Source organism: Enhydra lutris, unplaced genomic scaffold, assembly GCF_002288905.1.
Source record: "Enhydra lutris kenyoni isolate GAN:26980312 unplaced genomic scaffold, ASM228890v2 scaffoldscaffold4, whole genome shotgun sequence".
In the NCBI taxonomy this organism is placed as follows: domain Eukaryota; kingdom Metazoa; phylum Chordata; class Mammalia; order Carnivora; family Mustelidae; genus Enhydra; species Enhydra lutris.
The window spans coordinates 22,486,052-22,510,443 of NW_019154088.1; the positions used below are offsets into that span (position 1 = coordinate 22,486,052).

Sequence of the window (24,392 nt, forward strand, 5' to 3'; positions counted from 1 at the left end):
CAGGCGTATACGCGGTCCAGGGCGCGAAACAAGTAACGCGCAGACGCAGAGTACTTCTACGGAAGAACGCTGCGGCCAGAGAAAATTAAAGCGCCTGCGCTATGGATCTGTCCCAGGGCTGAAGACGTGTACTCTTTTTGTCCTACTTCCGCGGTCAGGTTGGTGACGCCCACGGTTGTCTAGCAACAAGATACTGTAGGAGGAAGAGGGGGACAGGTTTTACAACGGACTGCGTGGCTAACCAAGGGTTCCGGCTTCCTTTGGTCCACCCACGTCTTCAAAGATTAACTGTTTTGGATCTGCTGTGAGGCAATTCCTCGCTCTCTCCGGGTTCGGTACCTACGCAGCCCTGACTCTGTTAGGGGCAGATGCCTGTCCCAGATCATTAGAGCAAGTTAAGTTCTCCCGCAGGGAGAACCACCGCTGCTAATCACCATGCAGGCACCAGTTTAGACTTGGTTATGGGGGGAGGGAAGTGTGGAATGGATGGAGGGAGGAATCTTGACCTCTACCTGGCCCTGAATTGGACTCGGGATCTAGCCTTGGGAGAGCTAACGAATAAGCGCGGTAGAATCCACAGGGATTCATTAATTTAGCATTTATAGGGCGCCTCCTCAGGACGTTGTGCCCAATTGTGGGTACCGTCCGGGAAATCAGATTCGGTCTTGAAAGGCCCGGTGTTGGAGGTGGGCACTGAAAGAAAACAGTCGATTAACATGCATACAGTAAATGATCAAATTTAGCAACCTTATACTCAACAAGCTGGCATCCTGAACCCGGTGAAAGAAAACAGTCGATTAACATGCATACAGTAAATGATCAAATTTAGCAACCTTATACTCAACAAGCTGGCATCCTGAACCCGGTGTAATATTCCGGGATATCAGTGCTGGAAGGCCCGTAAGAGCATTTTCTGGTTCAAACCCTACTCCATCCAACTCATTTTGCAGAGGAAAGTGAAGGTTTATGGTTTTGTGTTTTAAATAAATGGAATTACCTATTTATATTTAAAGTTTTAACTTAAAAAAAATAAGATCCACTTTAATTTCTGGCTTTCGCTGTCCTTTTATTTTCACATTAATCTGACCTTCCAGCCCTACTTCTCTCATCTTTTAGTTACATGTCCCATGTAACCATGTGCTTTTTAAGCTTATTAACAACTTTGAGCTATCCTAGGTACTCAAAATTCCTAAAGCATCAAGTGAAGACAAAGGTCCTTCATTTTCACTTTTAAGATTTTATTTATTTGACAGAGAGAGATCACAAGGCAGAGAGGCAGGCAGAGAGAGAGAAAGGGAAGCAGACTCCCTGCTGAGCAGAGAGCCCCACCTGGGGCTAGATCCCAGGACCCCGAGATCATGACATGAACCGAAGGCAGAGGGTTTAACCCACTGAGCCACCCAGGCACCCCTCATTTTCACTTTTTATTTGTTAAAGTAGAAACTACATCAACGTCAACAAATGTACTGATTAGCAGTGGTGAGCAAAACTTTGCTTAGGACCTAGAAAGAAGAGAAATAAATCACGTCCTCAGAAAGCTTTAGAATCTATCTGAAAAATAGATTCATAGTCACACCCACAGAGATTTGTGCTGCTATATGAACTTAAGTTCAGCCTAAACTCTCTTATGTTGCTGAGAAGGAAAGGAGGGGGAAGTGAATAACCTGTGGGTTCCTATTTCAATATAATAAGGCAGGAAGCTTCAGTTTTTCTGACAAGTTGAACCTTTCTCCCTGCTTCATCAGCAAGTTAGAAGGTAGCTTCCTTACCAGTATTCAACTTCAAACTTTAAAGTCTAGGCTGATGCTTTTTAGTCATTCAGGAGTGGATTCCTCAGGGGCTTTCTATTCCATCAGCCAGGCTCCTTCCAGTGGTTTCTCCCTTATGTTTTGTCTGCCTTTGATCCATGTCAACTATCATCATTAACATCTCCACAGTAACTCCCGAAGGGGGAAAGCAGAAGAAATGAAAAATATCAAATTCACTTACTGAACGCATCCTTTTCTGAGACCTGCAAAGTCAAACACCAATATAATAAACTAAAGTTTTTCTGGACTACTTAAAACAGCAAGAAAAAGGTCTTGTTCTTTGTGCAGTTTATGATTCTATAATCACTGAAATATTTTTGACTGATCTGTCAATAGGAAATTGCTAATACTAGTACTGATTTCAATAGTTTAAATCAGAATATATGTAAAAATTCACATCCAGAATAATGGATAAGAGTGCTAGCTCTAGGGTCAGAGGGTCATGGGTTTGAATCTTGATTCTGCTATTTACTAATTGCCTAATCCATAACAAGTTAGTCCCATTTTTCTTTTCTCTGAAATAGAAATAACAATGCCAGGATGGCTGGAATGTTGTGTTAAAGAGAAAAGCACAGGCCCAAAATAGCACCTTAGGCTGAGTCCCCAGACCAGGAAATTAATATATAATCTAACTGCAATTTCAACCTCTCCCAGAAATGTAGTCTTAACTAGTCAGTCAGAAAATTTTCAGTCAGCACCAGTGAGTTTGCCACATGGGCCCTCTCCATGCACCTAGGGAAGATAAGACCCCTTGCTTTAACTACCACGGAAAAGTGGTCTGAACAATCCTTCCCTTCGGCTTATAACTTTCTTGCCCTACCTTCTTTCTATAAAAGCCCTCCATTTTGCAAAACTCCTCAGAGTTCTCCTCTATTTGCTAGATGAAATGCTCCTCAATTCATGAATCATTTTTTTTAAAAACCAATTAATCTTTAAAATTTACTTGGCTGAATTTTTTTGACAATTGTGAGGATTAAATGAGATGTTAACACTCAGCACTTAACATAGTATTTGACACACAGTAATGTTCTATAAACATTTGCTCTTAACAATCATTAATACTGGTAATTAACTATGCTTCCTCTGTATCTCTGACTAAAAGTTGGGCAAACCACAGAGTCCCAATATTTTGGGCATGCAAGAAATGGCACTGAAAAACTGCCACTCAGATGGCTCAAAGGGGCAAAACAGATTTATAAATTGAAGATGGAAGTCAGAATAGACCTTAAGAGTTTTATTATTATTATATTATTATATTATTTATATTATATTATATTATATTATTATATTATTTATATTATTATATTATATTATTATAATATAAAATATTATTGGAGAAGAAAAAATTCCCTGTAACCATCTTGGTTTTATTGACCATGCAAATTAGACTTAAAAAAAAAAGATTAACAAGAGAAAATAAACAACTTTATTAACATATGCATCACATAGACACATGGGAATACTCAGTTATGAGTAACTCAAAGGGGCGGTTAGAACTTGGGCTTAAATCATGGTAAGAAACAAAAGTCAACTGAGTACATTTTAAAGATCTTACTGGCTTTATTTAATACTCATGAATCAGGCATATTCAGTCTAATAGAAAGGATTTCTAAGAAGCTATATAAACTGTAAGACTTTCATAGGCAGATGGGAGAAAGAACTAGGAAGTTATACTAGATAAAAAGCAGATTGGTGGGTGACTGGGTGGCTCAGTGGGTTAAGCCTCTGCCTTCAGCTCAGGTCATGATCTCAGGGTCCTGGGATCGAGGCCCGCATCGGGCTCTCTGCTCAGTGGGGAGCCTGCTTTCCCCTCTCTCTCTGCCTGCCTCCCCCTCTCTCTCTGCCTGCCTCTCTGCCTACTTGTGATCTCTCTACATACAAAATAAATAAATAAAATCTTTTAAAAAAAAGCAGATTGGTGATGTCAAGGTCATTTTCCTTTGGGGGATGGCAGGGATCTATCAGGCACATTTCCCGATGAAAGCTAATTAGGTAATTCCTGATTGATTCCATTTCTGGGAAAGCCAAAACTGTAACATTTGATGATGTGGGACCTATTATAAGTGACTCTATTTGGGGACTGTTGTCTTGTTTGTAGCAACAGCATTTTACCAAAAAAGGAATACACTTTTGAAGAAGTAACAACACAAAGGACTTTGAGTTTCTAGGGCACCAAATTGTGGAAAGGTAAAAATGTATGAGGGAATTAATAAAAATAAGGTTTAGTTAATAAAGTTTGTTAGGTAGATTCCTCTGGTGCCCTCTCTGGGTTGATAAGGATCTAGAGTTCTTCTTTTCTTCCCTTATGAAGGCTGGAGGGGGGGAGGCACATTTACAAAGTTATGTCCCGCTTTTAGGCAAACAGGAAGAGGGCAGAGAGCTTTTCTTTTATCTGCTTCTCAGTTACCTTCAGCTCAAAATAATGCTTATGCTACAGTGATACATTTTGGGGTGGCATGTTCTGCTATTCAACACTCAACATTTTAAAACAATAGGAAAGTAGAGGGGCAAGAGAGTCCCCCTACAAGCAAAGGCCACAACTTTACAGTAAGAAATGAAACCCCCTTTCCTTTTATATTTTAATATAAGAAATGTGTAGTCTTCACTTCTTTTCCTGTTGCAGGGCTCCTAAAACCCTAGTAATTTCTTAAGTGATGATAAAAGCACTAGTGTTACAGGATTTCTTTTCCTTCAGTGCCTGCTGTTCTCAGTCAGACAGCTTCAAGGAATGAAGAGGTAGAGCACATAAAGGGTGATGGGGAGCAGAGCAAAGTTTATCGAGCCATAGTAAAGTTTATTGGGTGATAGTACAAAGCTCCCAAAGAGGGAGGGGACCTGAGAGGGTTGCCCCAAGTGTCTAAAGTTTTGGTTTTGTTTTTTTTTTTTTAAGATTTTATTTATTTATTCATGAGAGACAGAGAGAGAGGCAGAGGGAGAAGCAGGCTCCCTGCTGAGTAGGGAGCCTGATGTTGGGATGTGGGACTGGATCCCAGGACTCTGGGATCATGACCTGACCCAAAGGCAGATGCTTAACCAACTGAGCCACCCAGGCACCCTAAGTCTAAAGGTTTTTATGGGCTTGTTGGTGAGTTATTTTAATCTGATTAACCCTCTGTGCACCTGTCACCCAATAAGGTTTTTGTCATCTATCTATAAAGTGGGAAAGGGTAGAGGACACCTTCCAGGGTGGTATAAAATCCTTTTAAGGGTGGTCTCTTTTTGGGGGTGGGGGGGTGCCACTTGTCACTGCCTGCCTCTCCTTCCAACTATCCTTCATTACAAGGAGCATCATTTATTATAATATTTGGTTTTGTTCCCAGTTCCTGAAATAGCTCCAGAACAATAAGGTGAAAGGAATGCCATTTGTTATTCATAACAAGCCCTTTTCAACCACATTTGAATATAAGTTAATAAAGTGACTTTTGGAAAGTCCTTAAGGGTAGGGACTGGTTGCCTGGGGAACCAACTCTATGATTTCAGGCTAGGTACTTTAAGCCACAACCCAAGAGGAGAGAGACGCGCTGGAGATTGAGTTCAATCACCAATGGGCAGTTGTTTAATCAATCATACCTATGCAATAAAGCTTCCATTTAGAAAGAAGGAAGGAAGGAAGGAAGGAAGGAAGGAAAGAAAAAAGGAAGGAAGGAAGGAAGGGAGGGAGGGAGGGAGGGAGGGAGGAAGGAAATGAGAAAACCTAACTAGAGGAGTTTGGAGAATTTGTGGGTTGCTGAGCACATCCAGGTGCTGGGAGGGTAGTACAACCGGGGAGGACATGGAGGCTCTGTGCCCTCCCACCCCATACCTTGCCCTATGCATCTCTTCCATATCACTGTGCCTAAGTTGTGTCCTTTTATAACAAATCAGTGTTAAAAAAATTCAACTGAGTAAATTTAAAAAAATATTTTTTTTATTAAACTTTATGCCCAACATGGGACTTAAATTCACAACTCTGATATCAAGAGTCGCATGCTCCACTGCTTGAGCCAGCTGGGCCCCCCTCAACTGAGTAAATATAAAGATCTAGAGGTGCCGGGTGACTCAGCCAGTTAAGCCTCTGCCTTTGGCTCACGTCATGATCCTGGGGTACTGGAATCCAGTCCCATATTGGCCTCCCTGCTCAGCAAGGAGTCTGCTTCTCCCTCTCCCTCTGCTCCCCTCTGTGCTTGTGCTTTCTCTGTCAAATAAGTAAATAAAATCTTAAAAAAAAAAATCTCCTAGGCGTTATATGATAATTTTTGAATCACGGAGCATCCCATTTAGCAAATACAAGTGAGCTCCAAGGAGTCGTACAAAAACAGGAAGGTTTTTTAGGCCGGAGGACAGTGGGACAGGAAGCTAAAAGAGGATGATTTCAGGTAAGGTTACTTTCCCATAGGTGAAGCCCCAGGGTCTCAAGCAGATTACCTCACTGACCAGGAAGTTCCAAAGACAACAACTGCAGTTAAGTATTAAGTCTTGGTGGGGTTTTAGCAAAAGTAACTCCATTTTAGATCTTGTGTTTCTTTTTAACACCAGTAATATAGTAAACTGTCTTCCTGGGTTCTATGAGCCATTTTAGCAAGTTACAGAACCTGAGGAGGGGGTTATGGGAACCTTCAATTTGTAGCCAGTTGGCAGAAGCACAGGTGACAACCTGGACTTGATTTTCTCCTGTTAATTTGTCCTGTCAGTTTGATTCTTTGTCCACCTAGAAGGTCAGAGGAAATTCTTCCTCCCTAACATAATCTTTGGGAGACCCAAAAAGAGAACCTCTCAGTCTTTCACCCTAGCATCCAGAATCCAGTATATGTCTTTTGCAAGGGCAGAGCACTCCCCATGGTGTCATGGGAGACTGAACCTATCACTGCATGAGCAACATCATCCAACAGAATTTTCTGTGATGATGTAAACGTCTTGGTGCTGTCCAGTATGACAGCCACTAGACATACGTGGCTATAGAGCACTTCAAATACAGCCAGTTGTATCTAAGAAACTTTTTCTTTTTTTTCTAATTTAAATTTGTTGTAAAAAACAAAAACAGAGACACAGGCCCAAAATGGTTTCACTTAGACCAAATTCCAAACCCAAGCCTTAATATCTATTCTAGTTGCTGTTTCATCCTCTCCCAGAAATGTAGTCTTACTGGGTTAAGAAAGAATTTTTCCATTAATCCCAAGGAATCTGTCACATGGGCCCTCTCCCTCCCCCAAAAGAAGATAAGACCCCTTACCTTCCCTACTGTGGCACAGTGGCCAGATTAGTGCTTTTGCTAATAGCTTTCTTGCTCACCCCCTTTCTGTAGAAGCCTTCCATTTCATAAATCTCCTGGCATTCCCCTCTATTTGCTTGATCAGATGCTGCCTGATTGATGAATTGTTTATTAAAGGCAATTGGACCTTCAACATTTAACTAGGTTAAATTTTGTTTTCTAACAAACCTAAGTAGCCACATGTAATTAGTGACTATCATGTCGGACAGAACTACTTTAGAACTATTCCACTCAGTTCCCATGTTTAATCTAAGTCTCATGTCTTGTTAATAGTTCATTCAAAAGGCAGTGACACTCATTCGAAACTGAAGAATGCTCTATCCCTGCCAGGCCTGAGGTATCAGGTTACCAGCTCCACCCACTTCTAGAATATTTAATGTGACTTACAGGTACAGAAAAGAGGGTTTGTCAAAATTCATTTCCATCAATAAAGATCATATTAATACTTTAATCATCCATAAAATCACACATGATGGCAGTAGAAGGAAAATCTATTCTTTTGTACTTAATGTGTCTTGTCTTAAAGATAAGGAGAAAGAAATTACCTTACATTTCTTTCTCCTCAGAGGCCTGCCAAGAGCAGGCACTGAGAGCCTTCTCCACTCTATAATTCTAGCAGATCCAGCCCAATCCTAAATTATCCCAGCTCTGGGGACACCTTAAAGGACCTATTAACTTTGGTTATAAAAGGATTTTCCATACATACACGTTTCCTACTTCTGAGCGACCTCTTTTGTAAAGAATGGTTTAGCACATAGAAACATAATACACCACCTCCTGAGATGAAGTCTAGAGAGATACAACCAGTTCCAGTCAGGTCATCCTTGCTGCAAAAAATTCTACATCTTACAGGTTTTCAGTAAAGGGAGAGATTTTGTTGCCCTATCTTGGAATGATGTAGCCCAGAATTTCCTATATGGTACAATTCAGAATACAGCTCCCCAAGCCCTTGACACTTAGCATATTAGTTTATAGGTCACTGTTCACAGTATTAGTTTATAGGTCACTGTTCACACGCCTGCCTCCTAGCTAGACTTTTTATCCGTGTAGTCATCCAATAAGTAGACCCATGTATCTACTCTGAGCCACATCTACCACTCTGAGTCACCCTGTAGGTGCTGGCATCAGAGCAGAGAACAAAACAGACAACCCCATGTGAACCTTAAGTTCTAGTGGAGGGAAACTGATAATAAATGAGTAAACAAAAAGTCACAATAATTTCAGATGGTGATCAGTGTTACGAAGAAAATACAATAGAATGGTGTGATAGAGTGACTGGAGGTCTCTTTTAGACCCTGCGGTCAGGAGAGGCCTCAGAAGGGGGGAGGTCTGACCTGAGCTCAGAATCTAAAGTTGCCAGTTCTGCAAAGGGACAAATAGCCTTGGGTGGCAGCAGATGGTATTCTTAGAGCCTAACATAATGCTTGGCTTTGAACAAATTAATAATAATAATAAATTTTAGCTTAAATGTACTGTTCATTAGAATTATCTTGGTTAATCCTCACAACAAGACAGAAGTCAGGGAAAGAAAATTAAGAGACACTAAGTAACTTACCCAGGGGCATGTGGTGGGTATGTGGCAAAACCAAGATTACCCTTAAGCCAGACTTCTGACTCTAGAAACTATGCTTCTGATTAACCAATGAGTCTCACTGAGCTCCAGCATCTGAAGGGCTTCCTAAAAATACAGTTTTTAGCATCAAGCCAAACCAACTAATTTAGAATCTGAGAGGTTAAGGATTAGAAGCCTGAATTTTTAACAAGGCCTTCAGATGACTTTTATGCACACTAAAGTTTAGAATCACTGTGCTCTGTTGAAAGAATAAAATGAGACAAATCCTCTATTTGTACCGCTTTGCCCCACATCTTGCAAATTGCTAGGCCCCTAAACTCTATAAATGCCCATTCTCTTAAACTTTGAGCTCTTAGAGTGGTAATCAGAGCAATTTAACACTTACAAAACAGAAGAAATCTCAGAATCTAAGACCTGCAAGAGGGTTAACCAAAAACACTTTGACAAACCCTTCCCCACGAGGATTCTCCCACCCACCCTTCACCACAGTTTGGTTTCAACCTAAGCAAGGGGATGACCTGAACCCCAACAACTCCAGGGATGTTAGGACTTGTTTACCACTTCAGGTAAGTTCTGGAGCCAGCCTCAACATTTGGCTCCACTGCTGAGCAAGCCTGAAGTACACTCAGGACCTAAGAGATAAGCCAGACGCCCCACACTCCATTCCAGCAACTTAAAGCAGCTAGGGCTTATAGTTCAGGGCCATTGATCCTCCAAATTTGGAAGCAGGAATCCTCCAAACAGGGACAGCTAGGATCGAGTCCATTATTTCCTGGGAACTAGGTTGGGAAATCTCAGAGCAGAGGAACTGCATCTTGACATCTGTCGCTAAGGTTTAGGGTTGCCTGATAAAATTTCAGATGCCCACTTATGTCCCAAATATTGCACGGGATGTGCTTATTCTTTTTTTTTAATTTACTTTTAATAAGTATTTATTTATTTGACAGAGATCACAAGTAGGCAGAGAAGCAGGCAGAGAGAGAGAAGGAAGCAGGCTCCCTGCTGAGCAGAGAGCCCGATGCGGGGGCTGGATCCCAGGACCCTGAGATCAAGACCTGAGCGGAAGGCAGAGGCTTTAACCCACTGAGCCACCCAGGCGCCCCGGGAAGTGCTTATTCTTAAAAAAAAAGGTGAAGTTCAACTTCAACTTTAGGCATCCTGTTTTTTATTTGCAAAACCTGACAATTTACTTGTCAGGCCCCCAGCCCCTTTGTAAGAAACATTCAACCAGTAGTATAGTTTCCACAAGCAACTTAAACATCACATTACGAGAAACTCCAGGAGGAGGCTATCAGAGGGGAGGGAGCTCTACGGGGAAGCCCAAACAGTGTTTGTGAGCGTGCAGGGGTAGTGGGGTCACTTTTTAACTATGACAGACTGGAGGGCTGAAGAAGGTCCTGTGAGAGACCCAGCTCTCTCAGCACTGCCCGTCTCCCTCACTGTCCCCCCAAACCTGTGAGCAGGATTACCGTCCTATTCCGTGAGCCCCCAGAGCCCCCTCGGTGGGCAGGCGCAACGGGGCTGGACTACCAGCCAGGTTCAGAGCCCGCCTCCGCCCCCCGGCCCTGGCCACGCCCCACTTTGTTATCCGACCCTTTTCTGGGTCAGCTGGTGCTGGCGTCAGGCGGAGGGATGGGCTGGATCAGCTCGACCCGGCAGGGCTTGTTTACTATGGCTGATGATCTGGAGCAACAGTGAGTTAATCCTGTGTCTTTCTCTTCCTCTCTCTCTCTCTGGGCCATGATCCCGGGACTGTCGGTGACTGAGGAACAGTTGTAGACACCTTCCCGCCTTTCCTTTTTCAGGTCGGCTTCATGGGAGGGCCGGGGTTTGCGTTTGCTTGCTTTGCTTTTGCCCAGAAGAGGAGGCAGCAGAGCTCGGGGAGCGATGGTAGATAAGCTTGCCTACAGCTGAGTGACTCTGACTTGCCACGGTAGTCTTCGCGATCGCTCCTCGCTCCTCTGGTCGCGGTACAGAGGGGATAGACTTAGTGGTGATGGCCCGGATCCCCCGAGGCAGCTCGTGGGATGCGGGCGCGGGGGTAGCAGTCAGCAGTCCAGTCTGCTCGTCGAGATTCCCCCCAGGACTGTGGTGGGGGCCGGGGGAGGAGCGGGGAAGGGCCTCTCCTAGCCGGGCAGGGAGAGGACATGGGAAGAAGAAAAGGCTCCCGCGCTGGGATTGTCTGGAGTAATGGGCACGCAAGTTTCTTCGGCTCTCCACCGCTGAGACACTTAGCCAACCGCTTGCGATCCTCGTTGATAACGTTTTTAATCACAAGATCCTTAACGCCGTGGTTTCAGAATTACAGTTTTTGGGATTTGTTTTCACTCTCTCAAGGGCATCAGGTTTGGGATGCCACCTGTAGGTGGTGTGACTAGCAGTTCGCAGTCTGATAGAAACAAGGAAAAGTTGCTTCCAGAAGAATGACTCAGCTCCCAGCCAAGCCTAGGTTTCACCAGAACAGGGCCTTTCCTGGATCCTGTGTTCCTGCTCCTCAGAGCTGCAGAACTAGCAGCTTGCAGCACTAATTAACTTTATGGCCATAATAGCTTCCTGGGCTTAAAGGAACTGCTTAGGAAGAGTTTTGCTTTCTAAAGATGACCTTCCCAAACGGAAATTTACAATGGCTACAATGACTTAGGGAAACACAGCTTAGAGCTGGTAGAGATGCAAGTAGCTCAGCTCCTTTTTACATGTGAAGAAGTCGGTGCCCATGAAAGTTAGAGCAGATTGCCCAAGTCACAGAGGTCCAGAACAGGCTTCTGACCCAACACAGAACCCCTTCTGCCTCACCCACCACCGGGATAAAAGCCCTCTAGAGGGAAGAGACCACTCTGGCCAGGCTAAGTTCATGGCTGAGTGGCTTCTCTGCCTCTTGCCTCAATTTCCCACCCTAGCCCTCACCTCTCCAACAGTACTGGGGAGGTAACAATGCGGCAGGGACTATTTCCAGTGCTTTAGCTGTAACATTTTTGGTGAAGAGAGGAAACTAAAGCTCCTCCCTGAAGAATATCTGCTGAGCAGCCCGTGATACTATTGGCATCGGACATCTCGCCTCAGCACTCCTTTGGGCAGGTACAAGGCAAGGTAGGGTCCACATGTCATGGTCTGACTTGTCACAGCCTCTGATATAGGGAGAAAGTTCATCTCTTAAGACTGGCAAAATTCTGCAGTTTTGGTGCCCATGCTTCGAGTCTATGATAAGGAATTCCAGTAGAGTACTTCATGGGTTGAGTATCTTCATGGAATTGGATTGATTGCTACTGACAGCTCTCGTCTGGCTGAAGTCACAGAGACACCACTCTTAGCCGCAACCTCAGGATTTCTTGCAGTCGTTGACGAGTTGAATGGATGTAGGCAACTTATGACTTTGGGGGAAAAGAACATTTGATGGGAGCTTCTCTTATGTTAGGCTTCATTCTTTGTGTTTCAGGGGCATAAACTCATTTAATCTTTATAAAGACCCTATGAAGTAGATACTGTTAACCCCCTTTCTCTTAAAGATAAGAACACAGAGGCTAAGTAATGTGCCCAGAGCCACAATGCTGGTAAGTGGCAGTGTCAGGATTAGAACTCTGGTCTTCTGATTTATTTCACACTTCCTTTCAGAAAACAGAGCGTGAAAGTGTGGTCATATACCATGGGTTTGAAAAGCTGAGCCTGGGGGCCCTGGCTGGCTCAGTAGAGCATGTGACTCTTTTTTTTTTTTTTTTTTTTTTTTTTATTTGAGAGAAAAAGCATGAGCAGGAGGGAGGGGCAGAGGGAAAGGGAGAAGCAGACTCCCTGATGAGCAGGGAGCCCACCTGGGATTCAGTCCCAGGACCCTGAGATCATGACCTGAGCTCATGGCAGACATTTAGCCAACTAAGCTACTCAGGTACCCAGGCATGTGACTTTTGATCACAGGGTTGTGAGTTTGAGCCCCATGCTGAGTGTAGATATTACCTAAAAATAAGTAAATCAATAAATAAACTTTTAAAATAATTCTCCTTTGAAAAAGAAAAAAAGAAAAAGCTGAGGCTAGAACTTCCAGAGGAACGGTACAGAGAAACCTGGATTTGAGATGTGGGCTCTAGCTCTGCTTCTTTTTCTAACTAGCCACTTAGCCACCTTAGGCCTCAGTTTCCTTATCTGAGAAATAAAGAGGCTGGACCAGATGACTCCTAAGGAGCCATCCTAATCTAAAATCCTGTGCTTCAAATGATGTATCGGGATGTCCAGTGTGTGGCAAGAGGGATCGGTAATGGTTCCTCTCATTCCCCCACAGAACACCCGGCCTGACTATGTTCACAGACCCTTCCCATAGCTGGTGGTATCCATTCTGTAATCCCCTTTATTCAGGCAGAGTTCAAGAAAAGAGAAATATCACATATGATGGACAAAGAATAATAAACTCATTTAGCACCAAATTTGTCCCAGACACCTTCTGACCTGCCTTACATATCTAGATGCTCGAAGACCAGTTACGGTTATTTATCACACCAAAGCCATTCTGCTTGTAAATGACCATAGTGTGATGCGGAACCAGAGGGTTCCCCCCACCAAAAAAACCCTGGTGATTTCAAACTCTGCCCTGAAACCTTAAATTTTCTTGGGAATAAAAAAAGACGACAGAATGGATTATCATCATTTTACTGTGTGCCATTGGAGGTGAGGACATATGTGAACTTTTTACACATTTTGTAATCTGGAAAACAAGATCAGAGGCAACCTGGCAAGGCAGTCCCAACAGAATTTGAACCCAGGTCTCCTGCCTCCGGCTCCCTTCCTGTCCCATCTTGTTGTTACAGGCTGGACTGATTGACTGCCTGAGAGCCCAGCTGGGTACTGACCCCACTGTACTTCCAGGGGCTTGGAAGAGGGCACGCACAAACCCCAAGGCCCTGCCAGGAGGGCAAGTGGCATGGGAATTTGTCCTACCCTAAAGGAACATACGGTCCTGGGCATGGCAAAAGATAAAGATAACGGAAACATTAGTTAATAGTTGGCTTTTTTTTCCCCCTTGTGATCTTGAACATTATGATAACCCGTAACAAAGGGGAGTTATAAAGCCCAAATGAGATAATACACGTGAAAGAGCTTTGCGAACTGTAAAGTGGGATTCACATGGTGCCCTGAGTATCTGTTGAAACAAAGGGCATGTTGTTAATTGCCATTTGCTGGGGAAAAGGAGTCTATCAGACAGCAGGGAATTGCTGACTGCCAAAGAGCTGGTCTCCTAAGCCTGGGGAACACCCTGATAAGTCCTGTAACTGTCAGCAAGGCTGGGAGCATCAGTGTTGCCAGTGGGTATCACTGTGTTTCTTTGTCCCAGGCCTCAGGGCTGGCTGAGCAGCTGGCTGCCTGCTTGGCGCCCCACTTCCATGTCTCAGCTGAAGAATGTGGAAGCCAGGATCCTCCAGTGTAAGTAGAAGGGATGGCTGATCCCACCTCCATCAGGAGGCCCAAGGAGGATACAGGATCTCCCCAGAGGCTCCTACACTGAGCCCACTGCTTCCTGACTATCAGCGCTTGGGGTGGAAGGAAAGGATGTCAGTGATCTGAGAGAAGATATTTGCATGGGGGACACCATATTGTACGATACTGTTTCTCGACAGCTCCTGCCCTATCCATCATGCTAATTCCTGACACATCTCACAACTTCACTTCAAACCCAATACCAGCTATGTCCACAAAACACACACACACACACACACACACACACACCCCACTACGCATTCTCCTTCTCTCCTTCTCCTCTGTTCCTCCCTGCTTCCTATTCTCCATCTTCTTCCAAACACATAAGCACTTCTCAGATTTACCACCTTCCCACCTAAGGCCCAGCAGCAGTCCTGTATTCTCTAATATGACCTTGCTTGTGTACCATTCAGTTAGGCCCACCACTTAATCTGGCTGCTACGGTGACTTGGGATTCCCACGGGCCAACTCTCCTGGGCAGTATTATGTTGGGGCAGGGCATCCCATGATTGGCAGCAGCCACAGGCTCAAACAAGACCCTGGGGCCAGGTCTGCCCATATCTCCCTTATGATCCTCCCTGCCCCGGACCCAGTGCCCCAGCCGTGGATACCCTCTCTTCCTATGAGCCTGCGTGAGCACAGCTGCAGAACAGCCACAGCTTTCAAGCCTCCTCCCGGGGTCCAGGCAGCTTCCCCCAAGCTGCGCGGTCACGTAACTGTTATCATGCCCGCAGAGCAGCCACTGCCCACTGACTGTCTCTGAGAGGAATAAGCCTATGGCTCGTCCATACCCATCTCCCCCTCTACCTGCCTCAGCTCCAGTCAGAAGCTATCCCCGCAGACACCCCCAGGGAGGATGCTTCTGTCCCTCTGTTGAGCCCCAAGCACATACAGGTACGAGAGTAATGGATACAGGAGCTCTATGAGGTCAATGGGGTCACTCCCATACTGGGCCTGAAAGGGGCCAGACACACAATCTGGAGGAGTAAGATGGCTCCTCTAATTTCCTAGAGACTAGATAGCCTACAAATCACACTTGGAGTTGATCTCTTGGGGCATGTGGTCAGAGGGTTGTGAAAGGAAGGAGGTGAGGACGGTTGGGACAGGTTTGGCAATGGAGAGAGGAAGCTGAAGGACACATGACAGTGCTGTCAGAAAACAGTCTTCTTGCTCTGCCCTGCGTTCCCCTCTCTCCAGGCCTCCAGAACAAGTTCCTGGCCCGATATGTGTCCCTCCCAAACCAGAACAAGATCTGGACAGTCACCGTGAGCCCGGAGCTGAGGGATCGCACCCCCCTGGTGATGGTGCACGGCTTCGGGGGTGGCGTGGGCCTCTGGATCCTCAACATGGATTCACTGAGTGCCCGCCGCACTCTGCACACCTTTGATCTGCTTGGCTTTGGGCGAAGCTCGAGGCCAACGTTCCCCAGGGACCCCGAAGGGGCCGAGGACGAGTTTGTGACATCCATAGAGACATGGCGGGAGACCATGGGGATCCCCAGTATGATCCTCCTGGGGCATAGTTTGGGAGGATTCCTGGCCACCTCTTACTCTATCAAGTACCCTGAAAGGTAAGGAGTCACCCCTCTTGCTCATGACCTAATTCCCACCGGCAACCTGACAATATTAGTTCCCAATGGTTCTCCTCTTCCTGGGCAAGTTAAGGGCTATGGTTCTTCCAAGCCCATACAACTTGCCTTTTACTTTTTCTTCCTTTAGAGTTAAACACCTCATCCTGGTGGACCCATGGGGCTTTCCTCTTCGACCAACTGACCCCAGTGAGATCCGTGCACCCCCAACCTGGTTCAAGGCTGTGGTGTCTGTCCTAGGGCGTTCCAATCCCCTGGCTGTTCTTCGAGTAGCTGGGCCTTGGGGTGAGTAGCCTGCAGATAAAGAAACTTTCTCCTTACACCAAGGCTGTTCCATTCTAGAAGCCCCACTCTGTCTAGACTCCCACCGTGCCCTCTTGTCCATGAGAACTAGGAATAGGCCTAGCATTGTTATTTAAAGCTCTAAATCTGGACCAGATCTCTTTGTCTACAGTTTCAGAAGGTTCTTTTTTCCTTCATCCACATGCAAAAAGCTTTCCTATGTAGGGGACAGATGGAATAGAACTAGGCAGAACTGTGTCTTGGCTAGACCCCCAGAGAGAGAGAACAGGGCCATGAAGGGACTCTTCCTCTGCTGAGGTCTTAGAGTACATGTATGAGTTTATGGCAACCTGTTGGTGACTCACCATGGTACCCGCCCCTATCAGATCTCGTCTCTGCAGCTCACCCAGAACCTGCAGGAGCCAGAGCTCCCAGCATAACCCAGAGTGCTAGGCAAGCCCCTCTAAACCGTGCCTACTCCAGTTCTGTGGGTGAGGAAAGGGAAGGAAGTTGGGGGGAGCCAGCCAGAGTAAGTAAAATTAGGAGGTCTTGGCCTTCTGACCTCATACTGCCAGCACTCCTCCTTTCCGGGGGTCAGGGGAGGGGTACTTTTTAATCTGATGAAGTAGAAAGCAGATTCCCTCTATAGAAAAGATAGGTGACCTCCTATCCTGTAATGATGGCTTTTGTATACATAGTGATGTATATGTAATGTAGCCAGTTACTGCAACTTAATTACCAATGGCTGCATAAGAGTATCTCTCAAGGCCCTTCAAGAGAAACAGAGTAACTCTGGAAAAAGAGGAAAAATGGATTTGAGGAGAAGGTAGGAGTTTGGGAAGAAAGGAAAGTTATTGAGACACACAGGTGCCAAAGAAGAATGATCAGAGAGCTGACCTTCCTAGCACTGCACACTCCAGCCAACCCTCTGTAGTCCTTTTCCAGGGAGCAGCCCTGCTCTAAGCGTTCTCCCCTTCTCAGGACTTGCATCAGGCCCGATTCATGCATGGGCCTCAGAGCCAGGATGGTTGAGCAGCTGGCTGGCAGCCACGGAGGAAGGCCAGGGCCCAGGGGATCCCAGCTATGCCTCCCTCTCACACCTCAGTCCTCATGCATGGAGAGAAGACCAGGAGAGAGATCAGAAGTTGACCATTAGGCCCAATTACTAGTCCATTGTGGGTACCCTCCTGCTTGTATGTGTGCTAGAAAGGAAGGTGAAGGGAACAGATTGCTCTAAAACCGCAGCCCAAGTCTGAGATGCTGGAGTTCATGTCTCCACTCGCATTCTATTACAGGCCTGCACTTGAGAGGACTCTGGGCAGGTAGTCGAGCTTCTTCTGTCACCTTCAGAAGAGTAAAAGGCCCTAAGGGTCTCAGAGTGCCCGGCTGACTCAGTCGCTAGAGCATGCAACTTTTTTTTCTTTTTTAAGATATTATTTATTCATTTGAGGGAGAGGGGAGCACAAGGCAGAGGGAGAACCATACTCCCCACTGAGCAGGGAGCCTGATGTGGGGCTCCATCCCAGGACCCTGGGATCATGACCTGAGCTGAAGGCAGACGCTTAACCAACTGAACCACCTAGGCGCCCTGAGCATGCAACTCTCGATCTTGGGATTGTGAGTTCAAACCCCACATCAGAGATATAGAGATTACCTTTAAAAAAAAAAAAAATGCCTAAGGGTCCTAAGGGTCTCAGGGAGAGGCAACATAGCTCAAACTCTTTAAAAAAAAAAAAAAGGCATCTCGGCCATGAGCTCTTTTCTTTTTCTTTTTCTTTTTTTTTTAAGATTTTATTTATTTGAGAAAGAGAGTATGTGCGGTTGGGGGAAGAGGAGAGCGGGACACAAGCATTCCCACTGAGCACAGAGCCCAACGTGGGCTAGTCCCACAAACCCAAGATCGGGACCCAAGCCAAAATCTAGAGTCAAAAATTAGACATCCAGCTGACCGAGCCACCAAGGCACCGCTCAGCCAGGGCCTCTTACAGGGCTTGAGATCCTCAGAGGAAAAGAACTTGGAACTTGATGGAGCTGAGACTAAGCTGGTTCCATTGGGCTGTTTGCGGTCTTTGGTAACCAGCTGACTGACTCCCTTGCAGTCCTCTGGGGCTCCAGATAGCTCACACAGTCTGTACGCCACTATAAAGTTAAATGTACAGAGCACACAAACCCGTAGAGAAATAACATTTGGTGTAAGTTGTTCGAACATGCACATGCAGAGGGGCGGTCTTCCCGCACCACCACCACCCCTGTCCCCCAGACTGGCCACTCCCATGTTTTTCTCTCCCCTTCCAGGGCCTGGCCTGGTTCAGCGATTCCGGCCGGACTTCAAGCGCAAGTTTGCAGACTTCTTTGAGGATGATACTATATCTGAGTATATCTACCACTGCAATGCTCAGAATCCCAGGTGAGGGGCCTCCCAGAGCCAGCTCAGAGTGGACGGGTGTGGAGATGAAACTCCAGCTGCTGGCTACACTCCAGAACTGTCCCAGGACCATTCTCTGCGGCATTTCTTCTTGCACAAAGCTCTCATTCAATTAGGGAAACACGGGCGCTTGCAGGCTCCATTATTTCCAGAGACCTCCCCGGGGAGAGGCACAAAGGGATGGAGAAGATAATAGATTGCTTAATCATGCTGCCCATCTCTAAAGGAAGACTCTTAACTCTTCCCTGGAGATAGGCAGTTAGCCTGGCAGGGAAGAGTCTGGAAAACATTTTAAAAGTTTGGTTTGTTTGTTTGTTTTAATTGAAAAAGTGAAATGAATATGGTATTTTTTTAAAAGTCAGGAAAAAAAAAGTCTTCTCCATTGCAGCCTGAAGTTCCACAAATTCTGTTGCTATTTCCAGTCTGAGATACTATGTGACACTGCTTCAGAGAACCTCTTTGTGTATCTTCCTTCACACACATACGTGACTATATCTAAAATACCTTCCTACAAATAGAACCGCAGATGGAAAGAGTGTGCATCTTAAAATTTCATTATGTGCACCTTGAAATACTCACTATTGGGATAGGAATTCCTTCCATACCCTTTTGGATATTGGGAGGTGTCCCCAAATCTGGAGAAGTTTCAGTCTTTGTTCACACAGCAGGCCCCACAAGCCCGCTGATCTGCAGTCTTGGCAGCTGAGAGGCAGGGAGGTCGTCTTCTACCCCAGGCAGTGCCCTGTGAGCGGCTGACTCGGGAGGCTGTGTTGGTGGCACTCCTCTGGAAGCCTCACCCAGCCTGCTGGGAGGCGTCTGGGGGAAGTCAAGGTCACTGGAGCAGCAGCCCTACCCCGCCTCATTCCAGGCCTGGCCAGGTCACCCGTGGTGAGCCCAAAGCTGTGAAGACAGTGGGGGTTGCATTGCAGCAGGTGCTGTCTGAGCACTAGCTTCAAACCCAGCAGGCTTTGGGGCAGCGTGGGAACTGTGTCCCCAGCATCCCGCAGGAGCTCAGCTAATTGAAGTGTCCCGCTTCAGCAGCGGCATTGAGACTCCGCTCAGCAGTCGAATCAGGTAGCCCCTGCTTCCTGCTCTCGACCCCTGTCTCAGCCCCCACTGGGCCCAGTGCCAGTCTTCCTACCCACTCAAGGCCCAACCCCAGCTCCCTGCTCAGAACTTCCCCAGTCCCAGACCTAGTTGTGTGGAATGAATGGCCTCCTGATGTCAGCCTCAGAATGTATAATCGTGCAACTCCTTCGGGTCCTGGGGGAAGCAGAGATGACATCAGCGGTCATCAGGCCTCTCCCCACAATGCCATCACTCAATTTTATAACCGCCCGAGTGTTTGTGAGTTGTAACCCTGGCATGCTCATGGTAACTCTTACCCATTCCTTGGAAAGCATGAAATCCAGCCAGAGAAAAATATTTGGAGTTACCTACTTGGCTTCACCTCACCTTAGGGGCCTTGTGCATATTTTCATTTTCCTCAGTGAATAAATAAAGAGGATATAATTCTCTAATTTGTAGATAAAAAAATTAAAGTGTATTCTGGTTACCTGGCTTGCTAAGAAAACAGGTAGGATTTGAATTCACATCTCTCCGACTCCAAAGTCCATAATTCTCCAGCATGCTGCTATGTCCTATAGAGGAACTCTGTTTTTTATGGTCTGTGCAAAACTTAAGCTCACCTTCATCCCAGGGTATGATACAGGAGGCTGGGAGACAATATCCAAACAGGCTGGGCCTGGAAGGCAGCCGTCTCCCGAACCTCCCGTCCCTCCTGCCTCCCACAAAAACTGCAGAGCAGCCCAGAAGGTCGGCTTTCGTCTCAGCCTTGCAGATCCCTCCTGCTGCTTCTCAGTCAGCGCTGCCTAAGGAAGTGGCCAGGGAGCAAAGTAGATTAGATCAGCCCCGCTTCCCCCCCTGGGTCCTCTGGAGACCAGTGTTCCATTCCAGAATCTTGTCAGGAAGCCCTTGGCACTGCTCGTGTTTGCTCCTCACAGTGCCCCTCACGTGAGCCCCTCTCCTCTCTCTTCCACCCCTAGCAAGCTAAGCCCCCTTTGTCCGTTCACCATCCTTTCATAATTCTTGAGAAATATGAAGTTAAATAACCATATCATTAGCTATTTATTTATTAAAAGATGTATTTATTTGAGACAGAAATAGCATGAGTGGGAAGGGCAGAGGGAGAGGGAAAGAATCTCAAGCAGACTCTGCCCTGGAACAGGGAGCCCAACGTAGGGCTCGACCCCAGGACCCTGAGATCACGACCTGAGCTGAAACCAAGAGTCAGACACCCAACTGACTGAGCTCCCTGGGTGCCCCTTTATTTGCTTATTTTTAATGATTAGCTACGTAATGCCTACCTCCCCAAAGCATGAGAGAGTTGTGAGCACCGGCAGGGCCGGCACCACCTCTGTCTGACTCGGATGTCCCCATTCTCCACCCAGGGCACGACATGGGAATATCTGTTGAGTAAATGTGAACCCATTGCATCTTTGGACAGTTGTCAGCGTCAGTTTTCCCAAGTGCGTCCCTAGCTGTCTCCTGCGCTGGGAGCTCTCCGCAGCTTGGGACCCGTCTCCTCATCCCAATATTTCCTGAGCCAGATGCAGGGTCCCGGGAGGAGTACACACATGCCGGGGGTCCGTACCCCCGTCCCCAGCCTCCGAAGAGCCCGCACATGGGCACCAGACGCGGCGGGGTTTACTCTCGGCGTGGCCTCACTGTGTTTTGCTCCTTCAGCGGGGAGACGGCGTTCAAAGCCATGATGGAGTCCTTCGGCTGGGCGCGGCGCCCCATGTTGGAGCGGATTCACTTGATTCGCAAAGATGTGCCCATCACCATGATCTACGGGGCCAACACCTGGATAGATACCAGCACAGGGAAGAAAGTAAAGATGCAGCGGCCGGATTCCTACGTCCGAGACATGGTATGTTTGTTGGCCAGCCAAGGAGCAGGACTGAGGTAGAAGTGTGCGGTGATTGCTGGCACACAGCAAGGAACTCTGGGTCTAGAAGAGCCTCGGGATGGGGACGGGGGAGCCAAGAGTCAGGGGCAAGAGGAGCAGGTGGGTTCAGATTGCACAGTGGATTTGGAAGGGTTGACTCTGTGATACTATGATTAGGGGGTTCTCCCTTCTGTGGCGTCCGGTTCAGCTGAATGACAGGTTCTTGTTCAGTATTACCACACTGGACCCCCTGGACCACCCCAAAACCAGTGCCATGAACAGTAGAGCAGGTGGTAGAGGCTGCCTTCATGAAGCCTTCCCTTTTTCTTGCCCCTCTCGCCCCTCATTGCTAAGGAGTGTGCTTAATGAGGCTGGGGGCCACCTACGGCCCTAGTGTACCAGACTCGTGGATGAAATGGGATGGCAGTGGGGCCGCGTTGAAGGAGGTACAGTGAACAGTCAGAGGAGAACCAAAATGGGATGCTGGGATTCGTTGACCCCCACAGGAAAGTGCTGAAATTCTAGGAGAAAGGTGGAATGTTATTTCTGATAAGTGCTCCCAGGTGATGGGCAAGCAGGTCTACAGGAGAAAGAAATGGTGTGCCAGCTGCCCAGTGCTCGGAATAAAGGGCCTTCCCATCTGTGTTGGGCTCCTTCTCTCCCCACAGGAGATTGAGGGTGCTTCGCACCACGTCTATGCGGACCAGCCACACATCTTCAATTCCGTGGTGGAAGAGATCTGTGACTCAGTTGACTGAGCTGCTGCCCCTGGAGGAAGAGGAGAAAGCCAGAGAGCCGCTCTCGCCTCCCTGTCCGCTTACTCGTCCCTGTGTCCTTTCCTCACCAACTAACATGTGCCATCCAGGCAGTCTTGGGCTGTCCCCAGGGCAGGACCACAGTGAAAAAGAGCACTCCCGAACCCACACGAAGGGTTGGAGGCTGAAGCCGCACGAGGCCTTGAGCACCCCACCCCGGGGAAGAACATAAAGGGTTGCATAGTGCCACCCATTCTCTCCATGCCAAGTGTTACCCAGATGGTGGTTGTGACAGGATCGCACTGAGCCACATTCCCTCCCCGTGCCAAAGGTGGGGGGGGGGGGCGGCCTCTTCCCCTGGGTGAGGGAGAGGCTCCTGGCAGCCTTTCCCAGCTCTGGAGTGTTTGTGGGGATAGGTTCCAAGCAAAAGCATCCTCCTCCATCACCCCAGCCTCCATTCCATGCCAGTTTTGTCCAGAGTCTGGTTGGGAGCTAACTACCAACTAACTACTAACTTCTTAACTACCAAGAGCAGGTCTCAGAGCGCCCTTGACCTGTGAGGTCCCTCCCACGACCTAAGAAGTCCTGTCCAAAGCGCTCATTAACGGATGAGGAACAGGCCAGGGCAGGACATGGCTGGCCCATGGTGATACAGCTCTGCTCCGGGAGAGCTAAGGCTCGAACCCAGGTCTGCTGACACCCAGTACTCATTGCAGACTCCATTTTGCTAAAGTTCAAGGCAGACACCATTGCCATGAGGCTGGTCCTAGTCACTGGCCGAGGGTAAGCCCATCCCTGTCCCACTTTCTAGCCCCATTGTGCAGGCGTGCTGTTGTCCGGCCGTGTGTCTCGGCCCTGGCTGCCTAAGCGGGGGACACTCAAGTGCTTCCTTCCCTGCCCCCTCATCCTCCCAACTGGGAGGCCTCTTGGCCTCCCTCTGTGCCTTGGGCCCTAAAGCCCCACCTGTAGGATAGAGCAAAGATGGCCCCTGGTGGAGAGATAAGGGAAAGGCCCTTTAACCCCAGGGCTGTGTCTGGATTCCTTGTTCCCACTAGTATCCATGGAGTTTTTCTACCCTGCCCATGGTCTGATGGAGAGCCTCAAGCCAGCAGTTCCCTGTCCTCATCAGCCACAGGATGGTTCTCACTGCCTGGCCCTCTATCCCTGCCATCTGTCCCATGGTCTTCAGCTCCTCCCACCCCCAACCTACCAGTCACTGTCTCCCGGGGGCTGGTTCCGGGTGCTGCTCTGAGGTTCTGGGCCGTGGGCTGGGCCTGGCCCCAGAACCAGGGCAGCGTCTGTCTGCCCCTTGAGTTTTGTAAAGCCGACCCTTTCACCAGAATAGTATTAACTCCTGGTGCTTTGTACTACTGGTCCAGCTGCCTTGGGCTCCTTTTCTATATTAATAAAGAAATGAGTAAAAACTGGAGGCAGTGATGTTTGAAGCTCTGACAAGAGTGATGGGTGGTGCCTGAGTCAGAGAAGGGGGCCAGAGAGCTACCTGCTTCCACGCCACCCCCTCCTGTTTTTTTTTTTCCCCAAGATTTTATTTATTTATTTGGCAGATAGAGATCACAAGTAGGCAGAGAGAGAGGAGGAAGAAGGCTCCCCACTGAGCAGAGAGCCTGATGCAGGGCTCGATCCCAGGACCCTGAGATCATGACCTGAGCCGAAGGCAGAGGCTTAACAACTGAGCCACCCAAGCGCCCCTGAAAGTTCCATTTTCTGCTTACTCCAGAACCACTTCTCTTTGGCAACCTGCATAACATGCTGACCTGATTTTCTTGAACCCAACACAACGCAGACACATTCCTCAGGACCACAAGCAAGAAGAGTCTGAGAAAGGGCCCCCACAGTACCCTGTTTACATTCCCAGGCCCAAACACACGTATGCACGTACACACACACACACACCACACACACACATTCCATCTGACTGGGTCATTCCTAATGTTCTCAGGGCTGGGACTAAGAAATCACTATGACTCTCCCACTTGTCTACACCTTTCCTGGTGGGTTCTAAGGATTTGGGGTACTGTTCATTCTATAACTTGGGTTGCTGAAAGGCCTAGCAGTCTGCAAGGAGAGATTCCACAAACAGACATAGAGGACTGAGAAACCCAAGACTGGGGAGGTCCTGCCCTATTCAGTGGCTAGCAGGGAATGTGCTAAATTTATCTTCCTTCTTGGGACAGACAACAAAATATGCGTGCTAAAAATGCAGTCTGGTTTCATTGCCAAAAACATGGTGAAATCTTGGTGAATACATCCATCTGCTCTGACTATCACACGGTCAACCCATGAGT

At 47.4% G+C, this 24,392-nt stretch overlaps 1 protein-coding gene across 2 annotated transcripts; it reads left to right on the forward strand.

Annotated features, from left to right (window-relative positions):
• The first annotated feature begins 10,261 nt into the window (after positions 1-10,261).
• Positions 10,262-23,504, forward strand: LOC111160417 (abhydrolase domain containing 4). Of its 2 annotated transcripts, none has more exons than XM_022523525.1 (7): positions 10,262-10,323; positions 13,944-14,032; positions 15,284-15,656; positions 15,805-15,959; positions 18,252-18,363; positions 21,127-21,313; positions 22,000-23,504. In XM_022523525.1, the coding sequence occupies exons 1-7, from the start codon at positions 10,262-10,264 to the stop codon at positions 22,087-22,089; spliced, it is 1,068 nt and encodes a 355-aa protein (XP_022379233.1). In that variant the 3' UTR covers positions 22,090-23,504. The 2 variants fall into 2 exon arrangements, with proteins under 2 accessions (XP_022379233.1, XP_022379242.1); XM_022523534.1 differs by lacking the exon at positions 10,262-10,323 and adding an exon at positions 10,463-11,716.
• Positions 23,505-24,392: the final 888 nt, after the last annotated feature.